This window comes from Rosa chinensis, chromosome 3 (genome assembly GCF_002994745.2).
Source record: "Rosa chinensis cultivar Old Blush chromosome 3, RchiOBHm-V2, whole genome shotgun sequence".
NCBI lineage: Eukaryota > Viridiplantae > Streptophyta > Magnoliopsida > Rosales > Rosaceae > Rosa > Rosa chinensis.
Window position 1 is genome coordinate 703,497 of NC_037090.1, and position 22,794 is coordinate 726,290.

Consider the following 22,794-nt stretch of genomic DNA (forward strand, 5'->3'; position numbering starts at 1 on the left):
TTGCTTTAGGCTTCTAACAAAGCTTTTGGATTGTGTTACTAGGGTTTATGCCTGTATTTAATTTTTTTTTTAATATAGCATTATTCCGATAATTGAAGCACCATGCTTTGCCTTTTGAAATCACATGTCATGCTTCGTCTTTTTAGCTAGCTTGGGACATTGCATTAGTCTCTTCTCAACTTTGCTCACTCCTCCCCCTTAAAAAAGGAAAAGAATGGCAAAGAAGATCTTTTCGGTTAGAACATGAATGTTTGTTTTTAAGAATAATGGAAACACAGATATCTATTGCTTTAGGCTTTTAACAAAGCCATGCATCTCTCAATCTTGACCCATAATCTCTCAATCTTGAATACTGTGTTTTATACATAACAAGGGTTTCTCTCATGCCTATGTTATGGAATATGGGCTTATCACAAGCCATAAGCCCAATTAAGACTAAAAGCATGCATGCGTGGATAACTATTAACTACAACCCAAACCGTCCAATCACTCCAATGTATATTAATCATTTCTCTAATTACAATCCAGCACAGCACACAGAGAAGACAGTGAGACCCGGCGGAGAACTCAGAGGAAGAGGAGGAGGAGGAGGAATCACCTGCGACGGAGATGCAGCAGCCGCAGCTGGACTTACAAGCTTTGCCGGAAGGTTGCATTGCCAACCTGATCTCGTTGACCAGTCCTCCAGATGCATGCAGGATTGCAGGGTCTCCTTGCAGGGTCTCCTTGCATCAGGTCGGCCGCTGAATCCGACGCCGTTTGGGACAAGTTCATTCCGCCTGTGACATACACGATCCTTTCCCAGTCCAATTCCCTCTCCTCTACCCCTCCCAAATCAGAGGAGCTCTACATGGCTCTCTGCGACAACCCCGTCCTCATCGACGAGGGCAATATGGTAATTAAAAAGTCCATTCACCCACTCTTTGGACTTGGTAATTTTGTTGAATCGAAGAATATCTTCGACCCTCGTACATTATTATTTTTTTGGTCTTGTGTTGAAATTCACAAAATGATAATAATTCGTTTTGCTATAACTCATCGAGGTCTCATTTGAATTGTTCATCCTTGAAATCTCATTGTTATGGATTCTAACTAATTTGAAGGATAAGCGAGTTATAATTTGCGTGTAATTTTTAGCTGATAGGGGAACCTAATTAGATTATCAGGTTCTATCTTGTACATTGCTATTTTGAGTATTGACCACGTTGTAGTGATTGCTTAGATTTGCTAGAATGCATCAAATATGATCAGTTTGGATATTCAGGATTCTGTTGTTTTAGACTGTTAGCTAGCTAGCTAGTCTTGTTATTGCAGTTGTTAAATATGCATGTATGCTTAATGAGCCTGGTGACCGATTGTAATTAATTTTCATCATATATATAGAGCTTTTCACTGGACAAATGGAGTGGGAAGAAGTGCTATATGATAGCTGCAAAGCGCCTTCGGATTGCATGGGGTGATACTCCTAATTATTGGACACGGAAATCTCTGCTTGAGTCCAGGTCGGTACATTTTTTTCACCATCCGTACTTGTAGTTATTAATCAGGCTAGCTCAATTACTATAGTTGTTAGGCAGCATATACGAATATTAACTGTTCTATACAATAATGATGTACATCGTCGAATTCGATCAATAGGTTTAAGGAGGCGGCCAAGCTTCATTTTGTATGCTGGCTTGAAATCCGTGGGAGAATTGAAACACACATGCTGTCCCCATCCACAACGTATAAAGCTTATCTGGTGTACAAGTTAACTAAACGCACTTATGGACTAGACTGGCCTGCCGTGGTCAAAGTTGGTGCAAGAGCTTATGGATTTGATTATGAATGCCCTGGTTTGAAGGAAATAACTACAGGTATTAAGCACACTGCGATTCTGGTGCCCCAAAGAAAAATACAAGGACATCTCGCAAGACATCATGAAATCAATGAAGTTAGATTTCCAAATGAAAGCAGGGCGGATGGGTGGCTGGAGATGGAGCTGGGTGAGTTTCACTGTCAAGGAGACGAAGACGTGAAGTTGGAAATGATTTGTTGTGAGACTAGTATGGGTAAGAGTGGTCTCCTTGTTCAAGGGATTGAGGTTAGACCAAAAAGGATCTAGCTAATATGGATATAGTTGTTGATCAGGATCATGGTGATTTGCCACCCGTAGTATAGGTGCCTTTTTTTAATTAGTTTCAAGCCTCCACGGTTGATGGCGGTTATTAGGAAGAGTACTTCCTCTCATATGAACCACATTTTCTAGTGGCTTATAATCCAAGGAAATCCTATCGATTTGCTTTGTTTTATTTCTTCGCTTGATAATTTATAATCCAATTTCGCTTCTGCTACTTGCATCCTTGTCAAGCGTAATCTTCTCAAGGATAGAAGCATTATGGATGAGAAGGAGATTGATGCTGTCACGAACAATTTCAACAATAACAACATTCAATCAACAACTTTCATCAAGTTTATATAAATGACATTTTAGATGTTTTATATATGAATTAAGTTATTTTATTCAAAGAACATATATGACCATGAAAATTTTCGTGTCGTGTGTTGATGACAAATTATTCGGAAATGGTTCAGTCTGTAGACATTTCTAAGAAACTATTATAAGTGTATAAAACAGTCATGAAGATATAAGATTGGAGCCAGATTTGAGAGAGTACTTTTGATTTTTAACACATTGAAAATCGAGCAATCCACAAGATGCTGACAAAAATACCACAATGGCACAATCCAATGAAAAGAATTCAAATTTCAGTATGTCTCTTGTTACAGTTTTATGAGTTCATTGTGTCAAAAATCGAAGATTTACATATCAGAAATCGGTAGTTTTCTTTTTTCCAACGATCAAATACAACAACTACAAACTAAAAACCTCTTAAACACCTGGTATGGTAAGGTTGGTCAAGTGGTTTAGAGTGGAATTCCTATGGCGTCCGAGTCTGACTACCACCAATTTGTGGCCACCAGGTTTGAGAGGCCTTCAGGCTTGTGCGCCTGCGGCAATGGATTAGTTTGGTTTAATTGGGATACTCTCGATGACCTCGGCCAGGATACTGGCTGAATAACTGCTAATGTGACCGAAGATTGCTGGCCAGTATGGGAAATAGAGGTTGTAGTAAACCCGGAGACTCAAATAACAAAACGTGGGGAGCAAGAAAAAATGGGGAGAGTCCAAAAGTTCTATGACTTAACAGCTAAAGAATTCGCTATTTATAATAGCGTAGGCAGAAACAGAGTTCATCACCTATCGACTACCGTCCTCACAAACAAAGAAAGACAGTGAAAATCAAAACAAAACTGACCAGGAAAACAAAAATGGAGAACGTGTTAACATATATACCAGTTTATCAATTCTGTTACTTCATGCTTTTCAAGTGTACTCTTCCCCTCACGTGTGTTGTTCTGACACGTGCCATATAGCTGATGGTTACATGGATTAGTTAGATAGATTTGTCAATTAGCATGGTTAGCGTGCTAATTAAGTAGGTCAGCTAGCTTACTATAAATACAAAACCTAACCTCTCTGTAATAAGTCAACTTCATAATATACAAGCCTAGTTTTCGTTTATTCTCTTTTCTCTGGTTTTCTCTCAAGCTTATCTTGAAGCTTTCATGGTATCAAGAGCCATGGCCGGTCACTGTGGAGCCTCGTCGCTGTTCCGATCGTAGTTCCGGCGTCCGATCGTCGTTCCGGTGTTCCTTCCTTCGTCAATTTCAGCTAAGTTTGGTCTTCCTACTGGTTTCGTTTCACTCTTCGCGTTCGATTGTTGATTTAGTGGTTGTTCTTCATCATCGAAGCTTTGGTTTCTTATCATAGTGGTTCAGATCTGGTTATTGTTCCTTGTTCCAAGTTGAAACCCTAGATCTTTGGGATTTAGAGCCTGTTCTTCATAATTGACGCTGTGATTCTAGTTCTTCTTTCAGTTTATATCATCAATACTATTCAGATTTGGTTATTGCTACTTAATTTTGTGAACTTGGAACCCTAGTTTTTTTTTTTTGGGCGTTTCATCTACTCTCTGTGCTTTGCTAGTTGATATCTCACATTATTTCCCTATGGCTATTACTCAAACCACTGTGTTTCTCCCTAACATTCTGTTAGATGAATCGAATTATCCTACATGGCTCTTTCGTCTTGAATCGTTCTTGAGAGGTCAGAACCTCTTTGGTTTCGTGGATGGATCCACACCATGTCCACCACAGTATGCTATTGCCTCTGATGGTACTAAGTCTGTGACCAATGAGTATGTTGCGTGGAAAACACAGGATCAGAGCATCGTTAATATGCTAGGCCAAACTTTGAGTCCAATTGCTATGTCTTGTGCTGTGGGTAGTCGATCTGCTTCTGAGATGTGGTCCAATCTTCGTCTCAAGTTTGCTGCCCCAAATAGGCAGAACATTTTGCAGCTTAAGTCTACTCTTCAAGGTCTTAAGAAAGGGTCTGACAATATTGAGACTTATCTGGACAAGATCAAGTCGGCTCGAGATGCCCTTGAAACTGTTGGAGTCTTTCTTGATGATGAAGATATTGTGGTTACTGTCTTGCGAGGCTTACCGTCTGAATTTGCTGCCATTAAAACTGTCATCCGGGCTCAATTTGTTAGTTGCTCTATGGGAGAGCTAAAAACTTTACTCAAGGCTGCTGAGGTTGACATTGAGAATGAGACTCAGGCTGTCTCTCTCACTGCAATGGTTGCACAGGGTTCTCCTTCCTTCTCACAGTCTTCTACACCCACCACTCCTCCGGTCCCATCTGCTCCTGTCTCCACACCCACTGTGTCCCCTCTAGTTCCTCCTGGATTTGGTCCCTCTCCTTCACATACTACTAGCACAACTCTTTCCCCGGTGTCACAGCCCTCTTATGTTCCCATTTCACCTGTGCCCTATGGATACTCCCCCTTCACTCCATTTCCTATACTTGATCCCAATCTTGGCATGACCGGTTTCTTTGCTGGTAGAGGGAGGGGGAGACTTGGTGGGTCTGGCAGAGGTTTTCCTACCGCTGGTAGGGGCTTTATAGGTGGCAACTACAATCCGACTGGTTTTACAGATGCTTCAACCTTTGCTTCACAGTCTGGAAACACCTTTTCTTGTCAACTGTGTGGCAAACCTGGTCATGGTGCCAGGACTTGTCGGACTTTGTCTCAGTATCAACCTTTTGTGCAGCCTCCATTTGTTACCAACTCCGTTGCAGGTGTGGAATGTCAGTATTGCAAGAAGAAGAATCATACTGCTGATAGGTGCTATCATATTATTGGATTTCCTAGTCACCAACAACAATCACCTCCACTTCATCCATCTGCCATGCTTGCATCCTCTTCAGCCACACCTCAATTTTGGCTTGCCGACTCCAGGGCCACCAATCACATGACTAGTGAAGTTCAATTGCTTAACAATGTTGCACCTTATAATGCCTCTGATACAGTTCAAGTTGGTAATGGTAAACAACTCAATATTACTCATATTGGTAATACTATTCTTGGTTTACTCAAGCTGGATAATGTTCTTATTATACCTGAATTGGCTGCCCATATATTATCCATCTATCAACTGTGCAAACAGAACAACTGTTCAGTTTGGTTTGATGAGTTTATGTGTGTGATACAGGACAAGGTGCTGGGAAAAATTCTTTATCAGGGACTGAGTAACCAAGGGCTGTACCCCATACCATTTGATCTACCTCTCAAGCTGGGTTCTATATCATCTTCTTCTGGTCCTAGTTCTTCTTCCAAGGCTGCATATGTTGGGAAGACAATAAAGAATATTAAACATTTTCTTTGGCATCAAAGGTTAGGCCATCCTACTAGTGACATAGTCAAAAGTATGTTGAATAAGTGTAAGCTTCCTGATGATTCTACTGGTGACCCTACACTCTGTGAAGCCTGCTTGCTTGGTAAACTTCACAAGCTACCGTTTCCAGCGTCTCAAACCAGAAGTGAAGCACCTTTTGATTTAGTACATTCAGATGTTTGGGGCCCTGCTCCTCATTTGTCCTTAGATGGCTTTAAGTATTTTGTAATTTTCATCGATGATTGTACTAGATATACTTGGATGTTTCCAATGAAAAATAAAACTGAAGTATTCCCTCATTTCAAGTCTCTCTGTGCCTTTGTTCAAACTCAATTCTCCAAAACCATTAAAACATTGCACAGTGATGGCGGAGGTGAATACACTAGCTCAGTGTTTAAAGCTTTTCTGAATGCTAATGGGATACTTCATCAGGTCTCATGTCCTTATACACCCGAGCAGAATGGTATATCAGAAAGAAAGAATAGGCATATTCGAGAAACAGCTGTAACTCTCTTGCAAACTGCCTCTCTTCCTTCTCCTTTCTGGTATCACGCATGTGCTCTTGCTACATATCTTATTAACAGGATGCCGACCACTGTCCTAGGGATGCTTTCTCCATTTGAAAAGTTGTACAATAGGATTCCCTCAGTTGAATTGTTAAGGGTATTTGGATGTGCGTGCTATCCTCTCATGACACCCTATAGGACTGACAAGCTCCAACCCAAAACTACAAAATGTGTGTTCATTGGTTTTGCATCTGGGTACAAGGGTTACATTTGCTACGATTGGATCACAAGGAAGTGTATTATATCAAGACATGTCTTTTTCGATGAAACGTCTTTTCCTTATGCTGGCTCTCAGTTATCTCATGGGTTACCGTTGCAACAACCTAGTGTACAGCCCTGCTCTTCATTTACTCAGTCCCCCACTCAGTCTACCATCCCAGCACCTGTTCTCCACTCTACTACCAATGTTCCTACTGTTCCTGCGTCAGGTCCACCTCTTACCTCCTCTACTATATGTACTAATGCTACTTTGCCTACACATGCAGCTATTGATGTTATGACTGCTTCCACAACGCACTCTTCCGCTACTATTCCTGCACATGCACCTACAAGTTCTCCCTCTACACCTACTGCTCCTACTATGAGTATTCCCTCTACTATTCCTGCACATGCACCTACTGCTCTCATGTCCACTCCCTCAATCAACTCTCCATCTAGTGCATCAGATACACACACAGTTATACACTTTGATGAAATTGACGGCTCAGTTGACATCCGTTCCCAACCTGGAATTGGTGTCTCTATTGAATTAGCATGTGCTCCCACCCGACCTACTAGTCACATATCTAGTTCCAATGTTCTACATCATGTGGAGGGGTTGACTGATTCTACTATGAATAACCATCACATGCTCACCCGAAGCAAACGAGGAATTATTAAGAAAAAGGCCTTTTTATCCTCTCTCTCTTCTGCTTGTTCGGACCCTACACTCTCTGAACCCCATTCTCACAAAACTGCTCTCAAAATCCCAGCCTGGAAGTCCTCCATGCAAGAAGAATATGATGCCTTAATTAATCAAAATACATGGACATTAGTTCCCCTTCCTCCAGATAAGAATCTAGTATCTTGTAAGTGGATTTTTAAACTGAAGAAAAATGCAGATGGTTCTAGATAAGAATCTAGTATCATAAGGCTCGGCTGGTTGCTCGCGGTTTCAGTCAAGAATATGGTATTGATTATGACGAAACTTACTCACCCGTGGTTCGCCACACTACTGTTCGTTTGATGTTGAGTATTGCGGCCTTTTATGGTTGGAAGTTACACCAACTTGATGTCAAAAATGCATTCTTGCATGGTCTACTTCATGAAGAGGTGTATATGGCCCAGCCCCCTGGATTTGAAGACTCACAGCTTCCCACTCATGTTTGTAAGCTCCACAAATCTCTCTATGGTCTCAAGCAGGCCCCTCGGGCATGGAATGAACGGTTTACCTCCTTTCTACCCTCTCTTGGTTTTAAATCTTCACATGCAGATCCCTCACTCTTTACCCTTGTCTCTGGTTCTTCCAAAGCTTATCTACTTCTCTACGTTGACGACATCATCCTTACTGGCAATTGTGAGCATCTCTTGGCTGAAATTAAAACGTCGTTACAGCATGAGTTCGACATGAAGGACTTAGGTCCACTTCATTATTTTCTAGGCTTGGAAATCAAATATCTATCCCATGGTCTTTTTGTGTCCCAACACAAGTATGCAACAGATCTTATTCACAAAGCCGGTTTGGATACTTGTCATTCCCACATTACTCCATGCCAATCTGGTCTCAAACTTCTAAAGGACAGTGGCACCTCTCTCTCTCCCAGTGACGCAGCTCACTTCCGGAGTCTTGTCGGATGTTTGCAGTATCTTACCTTCACCAGGCCAGACATTGCCTATAGTGTAAACTCTGTGTGCCAATTTCTGCATTGCCCAACTGATCATCATTTTCAGGCTGCTCTACGTATCCTCAAATATGTCAAAGGCACCTCCGATTATGGCATCACCTTCAGGAGGGGTTCCTCTCTTACCAATCTCTCCCTTCATGTCTTTTCTGATCACGATTTTACTCTCCAAGCCTATAGTGATGCGGATTGGGCTGGGGATCCTAACGATCGCAAATCCACCACTGGCTTTGTTATCTTACTACATGGCTCTCCAGTTTCATGGTGCAGCAAGAAGCAAACCGCTGTTTCCAGGTCTTCCACTGAGGCCGAGTATCGTAGCATGGCGGACACCACATCTGAGTTGCAGTGGCTCAAACTTCTCCTTGCTGACTTGCATCTCCCTTGTGCCTCTCCTCCAACGCTTCACTGTGACAACATCTCTGCTTTGGCGATTGCCACAAACCCTGTCCATAATTCCAAGCTCAAACATGTTGAAGTTGACGTCCATTATAATATTAGGGACAAGGTTCGTGATGGCTCCATCCGCCTTCGGTTCGTTTGCTCTCATGACCAGCTTGCTGATCTCTTTACCAAGGGCCTTTGCTCTCCACAACACAACTATCTGTGTACCAGCTTGATGCTCGGTCCCTCCCATCGAGCTGAGGAGGGGTGTTAACATATATACCAGTTTATCAATTCTGTTACTTCATGCTTTTCAAGTGTACTCTTCCCCTCACGTGTGTTGTTCTGACACGTGCCATATAGCTGATGGTTACATGGATTAGTTAGATAGATTTGTCAATTAGCATGGTTAGCGTGCTAATTAAGTAGGTCAGCTAGCTTACTATAAATACAAAACCTAACCTCTCTGTAATAAGTCAACTTCATAATATACAAGCCTAGTTTTCGTTTATTCTCTTTTCTCTGGTTTTCTCTCAAGCTTATCTTGAAGCTTTCAGAACGCGGCGGTGGTGATGGACTTGCAGGCGTCGCCGGAAGGCTGCGTAGCCAACGTGATCTCGCTGACGACTCCTCGAGACGCGTGCAGGCTGTCGTTGATTTCGAGGGATTTCAAGTCGGCGGCGGACTCCGACACCGTTTGGGACAAGTTCCTTCCGCATGAGACCAATGAGATTGAGACTGGTATGAGTAAGAGGGGTCTCCTTGTTCAAGGTATTGAGATCAGACCCCGAGAGGGAGTAGATCATGGATATAGATAGAGTGATTATCATGGTTGATTGGCATTGTGTTACCTTCATGTTCTTGTCAATAATTAAGACACAAGCTTATCTCTCATCTATTTCCTACAATACTTAACGACCTAGACAAAAACAACACATTGAAATTTTCAAAAGAATGGTGGACTTGCATGCGTTGCAAGTCAACTGCATAATATCGATTCATCCTTAAGCCGAATTCACGTTCTTCTACTCTTGGACCAAATTACATAGACACATGACGAGCCTAAAAATACAGTCGACTAGCTATAAAGGACAATTCTTAGATTTATCTCTTGGATGAATGTGCATATTCACCCCATTGTCAGTTAACACATAATAACTTTCTAATTTTTTAGTCCAACCATTCAGGTTGTATAATGTAATACAAAGATTAGCTCTTTAAAAAAAACAATCAAATTGAAGATCTTTTAGTTATTCATTTCTATGAAATACATGGATAGTTCATCATAATAGTAGTAAGTGTTGTTAGAACCATCCATTTGTTTGATTCGATTAGATTATCAAACAAATTCCGATTCGATTGATTTTTTACAGAGGTGATCTTTAAAAGCTAATTTAAAATATTGACCGTTGGATTATAAATTTATTAAGTAAAAGTATGTTAATCAACAATGAGGGTGAACATGTTCGTTCTCCCTAATGGTGAACCTAAACATTATAGAGCTATAAATATCAGAAGCATGATTGATAAATAAAATATATAAAAAAAAGGGTTGGGATCCTGGGACACATAATTTTACACAGTTTTTTACAGTTCTTCTAAGCCTTTAAGATTAAAAGCATTCAATGGCACAGATTAAATTTGTAAATGATGTCAACATACCACAAGATGATTGGACAAATGACGTGACATCAAATTAATTAAAACAAAAAGATTAGATTAAACTTTTCTTTTTATAACAAGCCATAAAATTGAACAATAAAAAATCATCTCAAACATAAGAACACAATTAGAAAAAAAGTATGAGGAACAATGAAGAACCCTAGCTCTATCTCCATTGTCTTCTCCAAGGTCCAAGTATTGAACTCTAGACAACTTAATTACCCAGGAGGAATTCTCTTGTTTATATGTTTCGTTTAGAAAAGCATTTGATCATTGGTTGCTATTGATAAACATGTTCAACTCAATTTTACTTCGCTTGCCATCCTCGATCTTTCTTACAACGTGTTTTATTCTTTGATGGCAAGGTGGGTTTTCAGTCTTAGAAATATAGTTTATCTTCATCCAAAGCGCTGCGAGTTCCAAGGTCCTATTTTCAGGAGTTGGCACAATATCATGTCTCATAAGGAAATTGATATCTCCATGAAATTTCTTAATCTTCTAATACCTAAGTGGTTGTACAGTTTGAAGTTTTGAACCATCTTGAGTCCTTAATTCTTTCTACCAATGCCTTTCACGGTGAAATTTCATGTTCCATTGGAAACTTAGCATCCATCATAAACCTGAAGTTGGGTTCAAATCTTTTGGAAGGGAAGATCCCAAACTCATTGAGAAATTAATTAACCAATGAGACTATGCAAATGCTCAATCTCCAGTCGATCCTCCTGCTCCATCATGATCACAATCATGAAATAAAGTGCAAAAATTCCCACCAAACAGAAGACAGATCCTCTACAATAGAATACCGTAATATCTTGGGGAATTAAGTTATCTTGATTTCAATACTTGGACCTTGGAGAAGACGATGAAGTTATGCTAGGTTTGTTCATTGTTCCTTTACTCTCTTTTTTTCTAATCGTGTTCTTCTCTTCATCTAATTGCATTTTTTTTTTCATTTTATGGCTCCTTATAAAAAGAAAAATTTAATCTAATTTTTTTTATTAATTTGATACCACGTCATTTGTCCAATCATCTTCTGGTATGCTGACATCATTCACAAAATTAATCCGAGCCATTGAATGGTTTTAATTTTAAGGGCTTATAAATTGTGTAAAAAATTGTGTAAAACCGTGTGTCCCAAGATCCGGATCCTATAAAAAATTAATAAATAACAGAAAAAAAGAGGAAGTGTCCCTTCGAAGATATCCCAAAAAATTGGAATGATACAGACAAGATTATCATGGCTCTTGTATAAAGATGACACGCATAAATGAGGAGGAAGATGCTGCAATGCTGCATCATATAGACTTGCAAGCGTTGCCGGAAGGATGCATTGCCAATGTGATCTCATTGACCAGTCCTCCAGATGCGTGCAGGCTATCGGTGCTTTCTAGGGTTATCAGATTGGCAGCAGAATCCGACGCCGTTTGGGACAAGTTCCTTCCGCCTGAGACCCATGAGATCCTATCCCATTCCGCCACTGCCTCCGCTGCCAAATCCAAGAAAGAGCTCTACATGGCTCTCAGCCACAGCCCCGTCCTCATTGACGATGGCACTATGGTAATTTAACATCACTACCCTCTCCTTGCCTATCAAAATCAATTTCTTACTTTGAAGATTATTTTTTTGAAACGTACTTTGAAGAATATTTGTTTCTGTAAGAGTTGCTTTGATTCCTCCCCTGGACATTTTACACTTAACTTATTTACGAATGGTTATGAATCAAAAAAGAATTCTACTATGTTGTTCAACATTAATGTTGGATGCAACGAGAATCTTAAATTAATTGGGTGTATCGATCTTTTGGTTGCTTGATATGAATGGTTCTGACTTATAAATTATCAGAAATTTGGAACATTTGGGGTTGCGGATATAATATTGCATCCGGTAGTCTTGACCTCTTTTTATAGATTGTACATTATGGTGCATGTGCAGGTGATTGTAGGTTAGCCTAATAGGGGAACCTAAAATTTCAGAGTTCTATCCGTGCATTTCTATATATTGTGAATGCTTAGTAACATTATTTGTAACAAAAATGGTGCTAGTTAGCTTTAGGTATTGACCAAGTTCGAATGATTGTTACAATTGCAACAATGCTTATATGCTAGCTCTATCCGCTAACTGCCATTAACTAATGCACATCATGCAGAGCTTTTCTCTGGAAAAATGGACTGGAAAGAAATGTTACATGATAGCTGCAAAGCGCCTTCGGATTGCTTGGGGTGATACTCCTCTCTATTGGCAATGGATTACTCTGCCTAACACCAGGTTTCTTATATTCTTAATTTCATCCCCAAGTTTTGTCAATCGGTTTTTAATTAAAATGTGAATGTGAGTGAAGTACATAATTAAGTGAACTTGAACAGGTTCGAGGAAGTGGCTGAGCTTCAGTGGGTTGGTTGGTTTGAAATTCGTGGGAGAATTGCTACACGTAAGCTTTCCCCATCAACTCTATATAAAGCTTATCTTGTGTACAAGTTCAATGCACACTCTTATGGATTTGATTACTCTCCTGTGGTGGTGGCGGTTTCTACAAGGCCTTATGGCTTTGATTATGAATGCCCTAGTTTGAGAGAAATTGTTGATGGAGGAGACCTTAAGCACACTGCCTTTCTGGCGCATCCTGAAAGAGAAATGGATGAAGCTGATGATCTGCTGTTTCCAAAGGAAACGGCAGATGGCTGGTTGGAGATGAAGTTGGGTGAATTTTTCTGTGAAGGAGGAAAAGATGAAGAGTTGGAGATGATTTGTTGTGAGATTGATATTAGCAGCAAGAGTGGCATCATTGTGCAAGGGATTGAGATCAGACCATGCGATAGGAACTAGAATGATCTACCATCGATAAACGGTTAATTCTGGTTAGTTTGCCTTATTGTATATTTCTTTTATTTTTCATCGGAATTAATTGGAGGCATGGATGATGAATCATGTCATTTTCATTGTTCTGACCGCGTTGCTTGGTTCTAAGCTACTTGAGACTTGAATTTCTCTTGTATCTAATAATAAGTTCGAAAACACAAACTTACCTGTAGTGAGGGAACCTTCATAAATGTCAATCTAAAACTTTTCAAATGTAATAGAAACTTCATTTGAAGAGTGCAAAATCTAACTACCCTTATGAAGTAATTATGCCTCGTCCATGTTTATAATGAGCATTATAAATTTGTTATGTATGCCATGCTGCTAACATGCCTTACGAATTTTTTGGAGCTTGATTCTTTCATATTTATGGGTGGATACCAATCATAGTCAATAATGGTGAGTGCAAGTGCCTTTTCAGCCTTCATGTAATCGAATTTGACAATCTAAAAAAAGTTTTGGTTTTTATTTGTTTCCCTTGAAGAACACGAAGTGCCTGCACCTGCAAACTCACCCAGTACTAATAAGATCTGTAGCACCACCCTGCACCTACAAACTCACCCTGATCCGACCGCCATCAATCACCACCTCGACCAGAACGTATCCGGGACACAAACCAGATCAACCAAACGCATCCATCAGTCAAACCACAACCACTCCGATAGCCGCTGCTATTGTCCAACGACAATGTCGCAAGGACGCGCCACTAAACGAGCACAAGAAGAAGTCAAGGAAGTCTTAGGCACGTGTGGCGCATTCTAGGGTTTTTTCTTTAAAAAAATTTTGTGATGCACTTCAAGGAAATTTTTTGTTAGTGGGCATTTGCTGCAGTAAAATAAGGCCGGAACTCATCCTTACATTTGATATAAGTAATGACCTATTTCATCATATTCCAGATCCAGATTTTGATGAGATTGGTAATTGATGGAATGGACTAAATCCGTATAAACCCGCAGACGATGTCTCATGTGAGATGTATATATTCTCAACAAAATTGATCATGAATTTGATATGCGGGATAGTAAGATGCAACAATGTATGTATTCTGCTTTCCCATTGTCGCATTGCGCAATACATACTAGAAGACTAGATCCCCAGACGTCATGACAATTCACTTTCAGGCAAGGCCAAACCTAAAAACTCTAAAAGCATGCATTATTAATTAATTAATTTATTTATTTATATTAAAATGGGAATGATTGATAAATATCAAAAGCAAGCATTTTCAATTTTTATAAATTAAAAAATTAAAAAAATAACAGAAAAAGAGAGAAACAAACATGAGTGAATACGATCCCTTTCACACACACAAAAAGACGATCTGATAAAAAAAAATAAAAAAAAGCATGAATAAGCATGAATAGGAGGAGGAATCAGCTGCGACTATGATGCAGCATCTAGACTTGCAAGCGTTGCCGGAAGGATGCATTGCCAATGTGATCTCATTGACCAGTCCTCCAGATGCGTGCAGGCTATCGGTGCTTTCTTGGGTTATCAGATTGGCAGCAGAATCCGACGCCGTTTGGGACAAGTTCCTGCCCCCTGAGACCCATGAGATCCTATCCCACTCTGCCACTGCCTCCGCTGCCAAATCCAAGAAAGAGCTCTACATGTCTCTCAGCCACAGCCCCGTCCTCATCGACGATGGCACTATGGTAATTTAAGCTCACTACCCTCTCCTTGCCTATCAAAATCAATTTCTTACTTTGAAGAGTATTTGTTTCTGTATGAGAGTTTCTTTGATTCCTCCGCACATTGTACACCATGTTTAACTTGTTTAGGAATGGTAATGAATGAAAAAAAAATTCTATTCTGTTGTCAACATTAATGTTGGATGCAACGAGAATCTTAAATTGAATGGGTGTATCGATCCTTTGGTTGCTTGATATGAATGACATTGACTCTTAAATTATTAGAAATTTGGGAACGTTTGGGATTGCGAATATAATATTGCATCTATAGTTTCATATATGGTCTTGATCTCTTGTTATAGATTGTACAATTGTAGGTTAGCCTGCTAGGAGAACCAAAAATTTCAGAGTTTTATCTGTGCATTTCTATATATTGTCATATTGTGAACGCCTAGTCACATTACTAGTAACAAAAATGGTGCTAGTTAGCTTTAGGTATTGACCAAGTTCTAATGATTGTTACAATTGCAACAATGCATATGCGATGGCTCAATCCGGTGACTGTCATTAATTAATGCACATCATGTTGAGCTTTTCTCTGGAAAGAAATGTTACATGATAGCTGCAAAGCGCCTTCGGATTGCTTGGGGTGATACTCCTCTCTATTGGCAATGGATTACTCTGCCTAACACCAGGTTTCTTATATTCTTAATTTCATCCCCAAGTTTTGTCAATCGGTTTTTAATTAAAATGTGAATGTGAGTGAAGTACGTAATTAGAAAGTCATGTACTGAAACGATGATGAAGACATACTACAAGGACTAAACATAAATTAGCCCATCTTAGTTTAATAAGTTAACTATCAGTACTCGATTACAACAGTACCCTCGATCAAGCACTAGAACTCTTGTCTGAATATTTCTTAATAATATTGTGTTTCCGCTATGTAATACAAAGTACAGGAAAGCATGCACCTCCTAGTACTTAATTCTGGTTTCGCCTGATTGTGCTTGTTGTCGAAGCCCCAAGGCATTGCATTAAGCCACTAAGGAAAAGTCTAATTGAAGCAAGAATGGTAGACCTTCTCCATACTGAATCAGAAGGTTGCATCAATGGCCTTTATGGCATTCCTTAGAGGCTCAAAGCTATTGTCTATTGTACGTTAAAGATATTTTCAGGATCCAAAACGCTTTCACATCAGTTTTCCTTCAAACATATATTCCATGAAGTCAGTTTTATACAAGGTTCATGTTTGGCACACGGTGGTGATGGTGCCGAAGTGGGATTTTATTTAGCTTCTTCCTTTGTAGGGATGACAAAAATACTCAGCGGGGCGGAGCTCCATTGGATACCCGCCCTTAATAGGGGGAGAATTCGGGGACAAATGGGGAATGGGGATGGGGACCCCCAATCCCCACTATCTAAGATTGGGGATGGGGCGGGGATGATATTGTGATCCTCATCCCCAAACATGCCCCAATAATATATACATATTTTAACTTATATATATTTTAATTTATTTTTATAATATAAATCACAAATATATACATTTACTACTTTTACTTTAATGATGTTTTGACTTTTGCATTCACTAAATTATGATTTATGAATTTAATCATATTTTAAATTTATTTGTTGTAGATTTTGATTTTAAAGAAGGCAATATGAGAAAAAATTATTTTATTTATTAAATTCTTATTGGGGATTTGGGGCGGGTTTAGAGGCTTAGTCCCCAATGGGGATGGGGACGGGGAATCCCCAATATATTTTTATTGGGGATTTGGGGCGGCGATGAGGGTAGAAAATGACCCTGGGGATGGAATTATGATTCTAATCCCCAACCCGCCCCATTGCCATCCCTATTCCTTTGTAGTCTTTAGAATATTGTTAGACCATGCGTATATAAAATTAGAGCTTCTATTCATACCACCGAAATTGTTATTTAGACCTCCGTTGGAAGCTTTTCTCAAAATTTTCTAATTTTGCCCACCCTACCTTTTTTATCTACACCTTTTTTTCAACTTGCACAAGCCCTTTCCACATCCAGCAAAGAGTTCAAATTAATGCCGTCAAGAACAAATGGCGCTGCTCTTATCACCTTCTCATGGCCGCCTAGATATAATTTCTCCTTCATTAAAGGAACAAAGTCTGATCCCCTTTCTTTCCATTGAAAATATATATATCTTTCTCATTTTGTACACACTATCATCATGTTTGGTTGAAACCTGAGGGGACTGACTGAAAATTTAACAAGAGATGATTCATGGTTGTAAGTCAATTAGTCATCTACAAGTGATTGGTCTTTTGGTCTATTTAATTGGTTAATTCAAACAAAGATGAAATTAAATAGTTAGTGTGTGAAATGAAGATGTTATTGTTATTAGCGCGGTTGGTGTATGTAGAAGCGCTCAAGTGCAGAAAAATGATGTGAACCACCAAGCAACTTGACTGCAACAATAATTACAACAGAACAAATGACTACGTCTGAATCGACGTTCCTTACCTCCTCAACTCATTGCTCACCTTTATCGCCACTAGAGCTGTCAATGGGTCGTGTCGGGTTGGGTTCGTGTAGGGTCAAGGTATATATCGTGTCACAAGAGACAAACCCAAACCCAACTCATTTATTAATCGTGTCGAAAATTTAAACTCAAACCCAACCTATTTATTAAACGGGTTACCTGTTTCCAACCCGCTTAACCCATTTAATAAATATATCGTGTCATGTTAGACAAAATGACTCATTTAAGGGTTAACATTGTGACCCATTTAACTAAAAAAATGCATAAATTGATTAAATTCACTAAAAACTCCATAAGACGAAGAATATAAATAATTATATATAATTCATAAATAATTAAATCCAATAATGATGAAGCAAAATATTTCAAATTGTCCAATCCTAGGATCAAATACTCCCAACGTCCAAAATTTCAAAAAGAAGTATAGCATAATCGGGTTATATGGGTTCACTTCGTGTTAGCGGGTTGACCCGCTGCTGACCCGCTTTTTAATCGTGCGGGTTCAACCCACTTTATTTCGTGTGGGTTTCGAGTCGTGTTATCAGGTCATGTCGGAATTGACAGCCCTAATCGCCACAGCTTACATCTCTCCCGTCGACCACCGTTCCTTGTCAACACCTCAATCTCAATAAAAACTCTCCACCATTTCATCTATGTCCACTGCTTCATCTTCATTCTCATCAGTTAGTTTCGTTGGATTTTTTTTTTTTTTTTTTTTTTTCACTAGGGCAAATAGGATTTTAAAAAGTATCAAAAAATAGGGAGGTCAATATACCAATTTAAGAGGTATGAAGAAGCTCCCATATAAAAAAAGGTTTTTTTTTTTTTTTTTTTAACAAAAAAATTGCATTGCTGGTAGGCAGGCTCTTCGATCTCCTGCCTATCCCCTAGATTATGGCCCAATTAAGCCTAGAAGCATGCATGAATATCATGGTCCAATACTTATACCGCTAGGTTCTATTCTCTTACTTTAAGCAACGTTACGTTACATTACAATCCAGCACAGCAGATAACCAGATACAGAAAAAGAGTGAAACTCTTGAGTGTCCAAATTACATAAGGCAGAGAATTAGACGGAGGAGGAGGAATCGCCTGCAACGGAGATGCAGCAGAGGCAGCTGGACTTGCAAGCTTTGCCGGAAGGATGCATAGCCAACGTGATATCGTTGACCAGTCCTCCAGATGCATGCAGGCTCTCTTTGCTTTCTAAGATTATCAGGTCGGCGGCAGAATCAGACGCCGTTTGGGATAAATTCATTCCGCCCGAGACACAAACGATCCTATCCCAGCCAAATTCCCTCTCTTTCCCTTCCAGATCCAAGAAGGACCTCTACATGGCTCTCTGCGACAATCCCGTCCTGATCAACGAGGGCAATATGGTAATTGAAAATTTTATTTTCTTCTCTTTTAATTCATTTTCTTACTTATAACTAGGAAGTAGGAACATGAATTCAATTTTTTGAAGAATATTTAATCATTGATTTATTTATTCACATCTATATTTGAACTTCACTTTCATGCTCCAAAGGAGAGTATGTAATGTTTCAGATTTTTTTTTCCCGCTAGATATAATTCAGAGCATCACACATTCGTGGTAGAATCTTGACATTTAATTGAGTTCGATGACGTTAAACAATAGAGTTGAGACTATACATTGATATTGATTGTACGGACCATTAAATTCCGAGGACATATATTGGTTTTGGAACATTACATTGAGCATCGATCAAGCTCTTCCTAGATATGGTTTGTCTGTGATTGGATGAATTTGGCCAAGGCCGCTAGACCTGAGTGGACATGAGACTATGGCTAAGTTTTTGCTGGGTTCCAAACCCCTTTCAAAAAAAAAAAAAAAAAAAAGTCTAAAGTTTGCAAATTTAATTGAATTCAGGCATATAAGATAATATTAAATGACATAAATATAATAAAGGAACAATGGTTTATAAACATGCCCTTGTATTACCTTCATTCATCCCCTGCAGCAATTTGTTATTTTTTTCATAATTTTTGCTAGTATATACCTTTATGGTGGTGTGCAGGTAGCCCTATATGTGATGTGATGTAATAAAAAAACGTTACTAGCTAGCTTTAGATATGGACTAAGTTGCATGTAATCGCTGCTATAATTGCAAGTGCACGAAAAATACTGATCATTAATTAGAAGTTCTTAGAAAGGAAAATGATTTGTGGCCTCAATGAGGCCTAAGATTTGTGGCCTCAATCTTATGTGTCATGCCATGTCATCTATACAAATCATTTATTTGTCAAATCATGCCACGTAATTCTTGAGAAAAGACCATCTTATCCTTCCAAAATCTAATGACTCTAAATTATTTTGATTTTCCATCTCAAAAATTATTTTGGCTTTCTTTCATTTCTTTTTCATTACACTCATGCTTAGATTTAAATAACAATTTTTTTTTCTTCAATCAAGAGTAGAAAAAATTTCATGAAATTTAATCAATAGATTTGCACGTACATTCGATTAACAGATTCGTATAAACATGTATATGAATTCAACCTTTGTTGGGTTTCTGCAAATTTTGAAAATATAATGTGAAAAATACATATTCATATAATTGTATTTTTTCTTTTGTTCATTGTTTTCTCTTTATGTAGCTAGGGTTTAAAAGTTAGATCTGAATTTATTATTTTTGTTTGTCTTTCCCTTATATTTAGATTGTAGATGTTAATTAATGGTTGCTAACGTGTAATTTTTTCTTACCTCTTAATTTAGACATAAGTATTTCCCAAATTCAATTTACTAATGCTATATTTTTGTGGATGAAATTAATCAATATTTGGAAAGAAAAGTTAACGTCTATTTCTTGACACATAATTCAATATATTATTATATTAATGCCATTTGGGAAGAAAAATTAAAGGAAAAATTTTAATTAAATGAAGAAAAATATTGATCAAAGAATCTGTAAACATATCCCTTAAATTAATATATAATTAATAGCTGATATTTTTTTTTTTCACCTAATTAAATTCATTAATGTAATTTATTCACCTCCTAACATCTAAAAGGAAATGTAAAAGGGTAAAGTTGGTGTTGAAATAGTATGATGTGGCAAGATTTATTATATGGAATTGAAAATAAATTTTTATTTACTTACATGGCATGACACCTAAGATTTGAGGCCACAAATCTTAGGCCTCATTGAGGCCCTATATCATTGCCCTTCTTAGAAATTAGACTCCGGCTTGTTGGTTTAGGTTTTCAGCCTTATTATTCTCATAGGCTAGCTAGATATACACTTATAAAATGCTAGCTTGCTCTGATGGTTAATTATCATTGATTTGCATCTGTAGAGCTTTTCATTGGACAAATGGAGTGGTAAGAAATGTTATATGATAGCTTCAAAGGGACTTCGGATTGCTTGGGGTGATACTCCTCGATATTGGGAATGGATTTCTCTGCCCGAGTCCAGGTCTGTAAAACTCTTTCATCCTAAACATGGTTAAATTGGTTTAAGCCTTTAAGGGTAACTTTTCTATTGAAAAGTTGCATATTGTAGTAGTATCTCTCTCTCTCTCTCTCTATATATATATATATATATATATATTCTTGTTACGTGCTTTGATTATAGATTAGAATTTGAACGTGTCTGAAGTGTGGAAATAGCTTGAACAGGTTTGAGGAGGTTGCTAAGCTTCGGGTGGTTGGTTGGTTTGAAATTCGTGGGAGAATTGCTACTCGCATGCTTTCTCCATCCACTCTATATAAAGCTTATCTTGTGTACAAGTTTAATGAACGCCCATGGACGTTTGACAACCATCCCACGGCGGTGGCCGTTTCCGCAAGGTCTTATGGCTTTGATTACGAATGCCCGAGTTTGAGTGAAATGGTTGAAGGAGGAGAGCTCAAGTACACTGCCTTTCTGGCGCAGCCGGAAAGAGAAATTAGTGAAGAGACTCGACTTCCAGACAAAAGGGCGGATGGCTGGTTGGAGATGGAGCTAGGTGAGTATTTCTGTGATGGTGAGGAAGATGTGGAGTTGGAGATGATTTGTTGTGAGATTAATAGTAGCGGCAAGTGTGGCATCATTGTGCAAGGGATTGAGGTCAGACCCAAAAGCAACTAGATCAATGTACTATCACTAAATATGTTTATTTTTGCTAAACTTTCTTTTTACTTTTCTGTTCAGTGTTTGCATTTTACATTGGAATTTCTTCAGTTGACATTAGTTAATGAATCATGTCCCTTGCTTTAATCTTCTGATCATGAAGCCAAGAAAACGGACTTACATGTATCCATAATGCTTTTCAATTTTTAATCCCAGTTATTGCTTTCATGTTTTCGATTTCTAAGTCAAATCCCCAAACAGTGATTGAGTGGAAATTTTGGTGGTAATTGCAGCCATTAGAGTTTCTTGAGTTTGTAACTAGAGCATCATTTGTCTTCGATTACCGCCATAATTACTTCTGAAGAGTCTGCCAAGGGATGCTTCACATTAATTTTCTTATGCCTTAGGGCTTTAATCCACGGTTGACTATATGTTAATAACATCTATTATCCTAAAAACACCAACTTCAATTTTCACACTATAACCGAGATATTCTCTTTAAAATGCCAAGATGCCACTGCACAAGTGCACACGTGTGAATTACACTTAGCCTTGTTGAAGGTTGAAAACTTAAAATTGATATTCTTCTTAGAGAAAATTAGACAAAAACTCAAAAAATAAAGCTCCTATTAAGAAAAATTCATCCATATATTTTCTTTTAATCTACACCCAATTCACATAATTGAACCTTCCTTATAGGTTTTACATCTATAATTAAGATTTTTCACTTTTTTTAGTTTGACTTTTTTGCCATTCTGATTGAATAAATAAAATATTCCTCAAATATAGCTGTTGACTATTTTTTGAATTTAAATATTTAGAATTTAATACAATCAATTTAATCCTTGATTTTTCTCTTAATTATTTAAAACGATTAATTGCCTTAATTATCCTATATTTCTTTCTTTCCCAGATCTATATATTTGTAATTTTTTAATAAATATGTTTGTGTATCATCAGATTATGTTATATTCCTATTATATCTCGACATGAGTAAACATCCTCTCATTAAGGTATGCTATTTTCTTATCCGTTCTAATAGGTGTAGTTATACAATCATTCCATATTCATTAATTTTATAAAATAGTAGAGTTAATGTAATTAGCCCATGTAAAATGTACTTGATGTACATTGATTGCTTTAAGATATATTTTTTTTTCCGCCCCTACATTTTTCTACACATAAATGCCTGATTTTATGGGGTGATCGAGGACCACATAATAGTTATGTGTAACTGTAGAGTTTGTTTAATATATAATTATCCCTTAATTTTGACACATTGAATAATTTTGAATGCGCAAGGGTTTTTAATCCACGGTTGACTATATGTTAATAACATCTATTATCCTAAAAACACCAACTTCAATTTTCACACTATAACCGAGATATTCTCTTTAAATGACAAGATGCCACTGCACAAGGGCACGTGTGAA

General features: G+C 38.2%; 3 protein-coding genes and 1 non-coding gene across 5 annotated transcripts; all 4 read left to right on the forward strand.

The window, feature by feature from the left end:
- The first annotated feature begins 519 nt into the window (after window positions 1-519).
- On the forward strand, window positions 520-3,058 carry LOC112194759 (putative F-box protein PP2-B12). Its single transcript, XM_040516408.1, has 4 exons — window positions 520-895; window positions 1,384-1,526; window positions 1,639-2,083; window positions 2,912-3,058. The coding sequence occupies exons 1-4, from the start codon at window positions 689-691 to the stop codon at window positions 3,056-3,058; spliced, it is 942 nt and encodes a 313-aa protein (XP_040372342.1). The 5' UTR covers window positions 520-688.
- On the forward strand, window positions 578-21,589 carry LOC112191620 (putative F-box protein PP2-B12). The gene is made up of 4 exons (XM_024331004.2): window positions 578-593; window positions 18,364-18,667; window positions 20,607-20,725; window positions 20,929-21,589. Exons 2-4 carry the CDS (start codon window positions 18,392-18,394, stop codon window positions 21,377-21,379), a joined length of 846 nt encoding a protein of 281 aa, XP_024186772.1. The 5' UTR covers window positions 578-593; window positions 18,364-18,391; the 3' UTR covers window positions 21,380-21,589.
- LOC112195562 lies at window positions 11,467-11,568 on the forward strand. Its single transcript, XR_002934622.1, has one exon. It is a non-coding gene; the product is annotated as a U6 spliceosomal RNA (small nuclear RNA).
- Window positions 11,468-13,970, forward strand: LOC112192423 (putative F-box protein PP2-B12). 2 transcript variants are annotated; one of them, XM_040516094.1, is made up of 4 exons: window positions 11,468-11,836; window positions 12,426-12,544; window positions 12,643-13,134; window positions 13,620-13,970. In XM_040516094.1, the coding sequence occupies exons 1-3, from the start codon at window positions 11,534-11,536 to the stop codon at window positions 13,100-13,102; spliced, it is 882 nt and encodes a 293-aa protein (XP_040372028.1). In that variant the 5' UTR covers window positions 11,468-11,533; the 3' UTR covers window positions 13,103-13,134; window positions 13,620-13,970. The 2 variants fall into 2 exon arrangements, with proteins under 2 accessions (XP_040372028.1, XP_024187931.1); XM_024332163.2 differs by lacking the exon at window positions 13,620-13,970 and having other exon boundaries at window positions 12,643-13,217.
- Window positions 21,590-22,794: the final 1,205 nt, after the last annotated feature.

What these genes read in the sequence shown, in the direction of transcription:
- LOC112194759 (XM_040516408.1), top strand. Translation starts at nt 689, where the DNA reads ATGCATGCAGGATTGCAGGGTCTCCTTGCAGGGTCTCCTTGCATCAGG. An exon ending in TCATCGACGAGGGCAATATG is followed by an intron (nt 896 to 1,383) that starts GTAATTAAAAAG and finishes TCATATATATAG; the next exon opens with AGCTTTTCACTGGACAAATG. An exon ending in TCCTTGTTCAAGGGATTGAG is followed by an intron (nt 2,084 to 2,911) that starts GTTAGACCAAAA and finishes CAAGTGGTTTAG; the next exon opens with AGTGGAATTCCTATGGCGTC.
- LOC112192423 (XM_040516094.1), top strand. Translation starts at nt 11,534, where the DNA reads ATGACACGCATAAATGAGGAGGAAGATGCTGCAATGCTGCATCATATA. An exon ending in TCATTGACGATGGCACTATG is followed by an intron (nt 11,837 to 12,425) that starts GTAATTTAACAT and finishes CACATCATGCAG; the next exon opens with AGCTTTTCTCTGGAAAAATG. An exon ending in ATTACTCTGCCTAACACCAG is followed by an intron (nt 12,545 to 12,642) that starts GTTTCTTATATT and finishes GAACTTGAACAG; the next exon opens with GTTCGAGGAAGTGGCTGAGC.
- LOC112191620 (XM_024331004.2), top strand. Translation starts at nt 18,392, where the DNA reads ATGCAGCAGAGGCAGCTGGACTTGCAAGCTTTGCCGGAAGGATGCATA. An exon ending in TGATCAACGAGGGCAATATG is followed by an intron (nt 18,668 to 20,606) that starts GTAATTGAAAAT and finishes TTGCATCTGTAG; the next exon opens with AGCTTTTCATTGGACAAATG. An exon ending in ATTTCTCTGCCCGAGTCCAG is followed by an intron (nt 20,726 to 20,928) that starts GTCTGTAAAACT and finishes TAGCTTGAACAG; the next exon opens with GTTTGAGGAGGTTGCTAAGC.